Source organism: Amphimedon queenslandica, unplaced genomic scaffold (assembly GCF_000090795.2).
Source record: "Amphimedon queenslandica unplaced genomic scaffold, v1.1 AMPQUscaffold_13491, whole genome shotgun sequence".
Taxonomy (NCBI): Eukaryota; Metazoa; Porifera; class Demospongiae; order Haplosclerida; family Niphatidae; genus Amphimedon; species Amphimedon queenslandica.
Window position 1 is genome coordinate 3,586 of NW_003546273.1, and position 5,036 is coordinate 8,621.

Here is a 5,036-nt window from a genome sequence, read left to right on the forward strand (position 1 = left end):
GACTGACTTGTAGTTTGATAAGGATAACAGCCAATCTCTGTAATATCAGGACAGCAGTCATTGTAGGTATAGCATGACTGGTCACAGTAGCAGTGATCTGTAGAGCTTTGACAATCAAATAAAGTGCAGCAGCCAGTATTCCCAAGATCAAGATCTGAGCATGATCCATTGCATGTAGCTATAAAGCAAAGAACAAGAAGTGCCTTGAGCAGCCCTTCCATTTCAACTCAGAGACTGATTAGCAAATGCAGTGTTAATAGCACTATTTTATCCAATCTTACTCATAATAAGCGATGATGACTCATAAGTTATTATTGGTATGTACTTACTTGCTGAGTAGTCCTACGCATGCAGTGCTTGCAGCATGCCAAAGCATTAGTCTAATCTAATTATCTGGGATAATTAAGTTTTGTATGGTAACAAGTTACTTTTATGGCAATTGTATTTTTAACCTGTGTGGCTAAAATAACATGACACGTCATTTGTAGTACAACTTGCATTTGTAGATGTCATGGTATTTTATTTGTTATGAGTAGTGTTGTTATTGGGAAACATATCACAAGAAAAGTTATACTATATAGTACAGGAAAAGCATTATCTATTACCAAAATTATTTTAAAAAGTTATTTTGTGCACTGATGCTACAAACAGTGCTCATACAGCAGCCTATTTCAATGTCCAATGTAAGTACCTACACACTTTCATAGTCGATAATCATACTGACACTCATAAATGGTCAATTTCCTTTAATATTCATTGTTGTTATTATAGACTAGAGAGCTATTAACTTATAAACAAGCTATCAACATCAACTTATTAACAGTAATTATCTAAAATATTTTTGGACCAGCAGCAAAATAATATAGAAATGTGTGGGTATAAAATGGCAAAATTAGTGTGCAAATTTATAATAAAGTAAAGAAGTTGTGTTATAAAAACCTTTTCCCTTATTCATCATAAGAGTCGTGATCATCATCGTCTCCATCATCATAGTCATCATTAGCTGTAGCTGTAGTCAAAAGCTTTTTGAACTTGTATGAGCCACTATTGAGAATAATTGCAATATTATTTTAGTTACATAATAATAATAGTTGACTTAACAGACACAAAGGCTACGCTATGTAACTGAAGTCTAGACATTATGGCTACAACAGTCTTAATTAAGCCATACCACATTAGCCTTTGTGTGTAGGATTGAAATGATTTGTCAATGCCCGTGATTCCCACCCATCATAAGGTCGCCTCAGATGGTCTTTTGCCCCAGTTCTGTTTATGTGGTTTGGCTACATTTGCTACTAATTAATTTTTGTTACCATTATTGTTGCTTGTTGATACATGCTATTCATTGTGGTTAGAGGTGTGGTTTTTGTCACATGACCCTCCGAAGTCCGAAGGGACCATGCCAGCAGTCTGGGCTTGAGAACCAGATGTGGCAGGTTAAAACGTTTTTTCGGGTACCCAACTCTCCCTACTCCGCCAAATCCACTTCAATCAGGTCAGCTAAGTTTTAAGTTATCCTTGTAGTTTAGAGTTGTTTTATAGGCTGATGCCAAGTTTGTGTAGCACATGTACATGCATGTGTAAAACTGGTGTAGGCTCTGTGGTTTGTGGATATGGTCTTTGTTTGTAGATGGTAACTCACCTACATGTACATCTAGTTCCTCTGGGAGTGTAGTATGGGCCTGGTTAGTCAGTACTGCCCTGTACTGGAGACAAAGTGTGGGCTTGGCATGGGTAGCCATTATTAGGGGCCATGTGAATTGCAATTAATTATTGTTTAATTATTCATTATTACTTTACATGTACTGATTGTGGGTTTGTGTGTGTGAGAGTGTTTGCTTTTATACCTTCTCCTCCCTCTTCTTTTGAATAACAGAAGAGCAACAAATACAACAACTGTGATTGCAGCAAGAGCAGCCACAGCACCAACAATGACACCAACAACCAGTGAAACGCTAATATGAGACCTGGGGCTGGACAACCCTATCATGAAAAGATACAAAACTCTTAAAACCATCATTCTAGCAATGAAGACATGTGCTACAGTTATACTTGCATTTACTCATTTAATTAATTCACTACATTTTTATTTTCACCTCCTTCATAAGCAGTCTTGCTTAAGCTCCCTACACCTCCTTTTGTGAAAGCAGCTACTTTAACACCATAACTTATCCTAGCATTGACATTACTGATGGTTACTGAGGTCCCTGTTGTATTGAGTGTCACTATTTGGTTTAAATTGGTTGAAGGAAAATACTGGACCATGTACATCGGGAAGCCTCTTGCTGCCTCAAGACTTAAAGGGCTCCAGGATACAGTGAGTGTAGTACCAGAGCGTGTAATCCTTACATTATCAGGAGCCTGTGTTGGTACTATTGAACATGATGCATAAAATAAGCTTAACATACTAAATGCGCTCACTTCCTTCTTGAGTGAAGTTGATGACAGTTCTTCGAATGCCTTTACCATCAATGTTTATTCCATACACAGTTACATTGTAAGGCTTGAAAGGCACTATAAATAAAGCATGTACATTAATATATGGAAGGATATGAAGTGAATGATTTCCTCTCTTTCTAATTTAATTAGAAAGAGAGGAAATCATTCACTTCATAATTATTTACTATGCCAATAGTAATATACTATAATTCCTTACAGAGTTGAGTGACTATTTCCTCAAGTACTTGTATGGTTAGCTGAACTCTGAGCCTATTATCTCCCTCTCCAGAGTAATTACTGACATTAATAATGTAATGGGAGACTCCATTAGGGTGCGTGGGCGGATCCCACATCACATAGAAGGAATTTGGACCAGATGACATTGCCATCAAATTGTTAACAGGTCCCGGGACTGTATGTTAAAAATAAATAAATTAATAGAAAAATAGTATCAATAATGCTTGTTATATTTATTGAAACAATGAATAGATATACCCTGGTACTGCAAAAGTGGAATATTTTAAGGTGGTTTTAATTTTACAATAAAAGAAAAAAGTAAAATTAAAAGGCAGTAAATTTTTTTTGCTTATATATTAATGTATAGTAGCTCACATGTAAACTGTAAAATTAAAAACATGTAAAAAATTAGAAATTAAATAATAAAGGCAGTAAAATATTCCACTTTAAGATAGTTTAAAAGGATAGTGAGACGTGTTATACTGACTTGTTGGTTCAGTGCATTCCTTTAGTTGACTCTGATCATAACAACAGTCGTCTCTTAGAGTACATGCTTGATCACAGTAGCAATTTGGCTCTGGATAACCAACACAAGTCAAGTCCTCATCAACGCAACACGAGGTGTATCCCGCACAAGAACTTTGAACACTGTCACAGCCAATGTCAGCAATATCGTCGCAGCAGTCACCATAGTTGTGACACTGTGCGTCACAGTAACAGTTACTTGGATAGCCCAGGCATGTGTTATTTGCTGATGGCTGACAGCAAGTTGGATACTTTGCAACACACGATCCTAAATGAATTGGTATTTTTGAGATATTTACTTAATGGACTTACCATTAGGGGCAGGAGGTATGACACTTGGCTCTAGAAACAAAAAAGTTAAATTATGAATCACAATACTAGTATACCATTGAATATCATTGGTATTCATTGAGGTATCTGCAGGGCTTTTCAGATTTTAAAATGCTCATAAGTCAAAAATTATTTGTTGGAATCAGCTCAAACTTTATATATAGCATAAGGACATCAATAAATGTCAGAAAATGTAATAAAAGTTTGTGGTAATTTTGGAGCCATTTTTTGAAAAAACCATGGGCTATAGCCTTGGGTATTTTTCAGAATTTTGGCATTTTCTTAAAATGGCCATAAATTTAAAAATTGAACTTCGAATCAGCTTAAACTTTCTATACAACATAAGAACATCAATAAGTATCAGAAAATGTAATAAAAATTTGGGATGATTTCAGACTCATTTTTTGAAAAACCATGGGCTATATAGTACATGGCATTTTGCCAACAATGGCTGGGAGAAAACTCTCCATTTTTATAATTTTTCTGATACATATACATGTACTTATGTTGTGTAGAAAAATCATGTCATGCATTATTCCAGTTATTTTAATTTAATACTACTGATTAATGTCATTGACTTTTAAGTATAATAATTAGCTTACCAATGCATCCAATATTAGTGACATCACTGCAACAATCACCAAAAGAAAAGCAGAGCTGATCACAGTAACAGATGGGTGGATTACCAGAACAAGAGCCATTATAAATCTGTGGGTGACAACACTGATTATATCCTGCTGCTGTACAGGGACTATCTGTTGGAGTTGGAGTAGCTAGAAATCAATAAAAAATATTGTAATTAAGTTGTCTGTTGATTTAACATTGATTTTATACTTTAATGTTTTAAGCTTTTAGCTTTTTGGAACCAAATTTAGTCAAGAGACCAAAATTATTGGTCTGGGGTCACGGAACTAATTTCTGTGACAGCCCCATTATTTACAATTATTTTTATAGCTAATGTATACTACAATTCTTACCACATCCAATTTGAGATATGTCATTGCAGCAGTTCCCACTATCATAACAGTCAGCACTGCAGGAGCAGAGTCCATTGCTACCAGTGCATGTGTTGGAGGAGGATCGTACACAGCATGACAAATGACCAGCAGCTATGCAAGAACCTTAAAGAAGCAACCATTAAGTATATCTATGCTTGCATAACTATTTGAATAGCTTACCAGCTCCTGGATTGACAGTTGGGCTAACAGTAGGTGCTAAGGGAAGAAAGAGATGGATCAAGTATAAGTTTATTTAGCTCTTAGCTATAAAAGCAGGATTTGTAGCTTATTATTAGATCTATAGTTATAATTGTAGTATTTCTGTGTGTCAGCAGCTTACCCAAACAGCCAATAGCAGCAACATCAGGGCAACAGTCATTATAAGTAAAGCAGAGTTCATCACAATAGCACTGCGGACCACTTGATCCATAGCATATGACACCTGACTGCGGATTGCAGCAGCCATCATATCCCACTGCCACACAGGAGCCTATTAGTAACAAATGA

The 5,036-nt window shown here is 35.8% G+C and overlaps 1 protein-coding gene across 1 annotated transcript in view; it reads right to left on the reverse strand.

Moving 5' to 3' along the window:
* Positions 1-783: 783 nt before the first annotated feature.
* LOC109580444 (multiple epidermal growth factor-like domains protein 11) overlaps positions 784-5,036 on the reverse strand; it is a 5,498-nt gene continuing 1,245 nt past the window's right edge. Inside the window, exons 8-18 of the mRNA XM_019993593.1 lie at positions 4,870-4,924; positions 4,710-4,745; positions 4,509-4,652; positions 4,134-4,304; positions 3,514-3,543; positions 3,164-3,469; positions 2,657-2,851; positions 2,422-2,514; positions 2,097-2,372; positions 1,848-1,983; positions 784-1,044 (exon numbers count right to left, since the gene is read on the reverse strand). Coding sequence (XP_019849152.1) covers positions 948-1,044; positions 1,848-1,983; positions 2,097-2,372; positions 2,422-2,514; positions 2,657-2,851; positions 3,164-3,469; positions 3,514-3,543; positions 4,134-4,304; positions 4,509-4,652; positions 4,710-4,745; positions 4,870-4,924 — 1,539 coding nt within the window. The 3' untranslated portion in view covers positions 784-947. The remainder of the gene's footprint in view (positions 1,045-1,847; positions 1,984-2,096; positions 2,373-2,421; positions 2,515-2,656; positions 2,852-3,163; positions 3,470-3,513; positions 3,544-4,133; positions 4,305-4,508; positions 4,653-4,709; positions 4,746-4,869; positions 4,925-5,036) is intronic.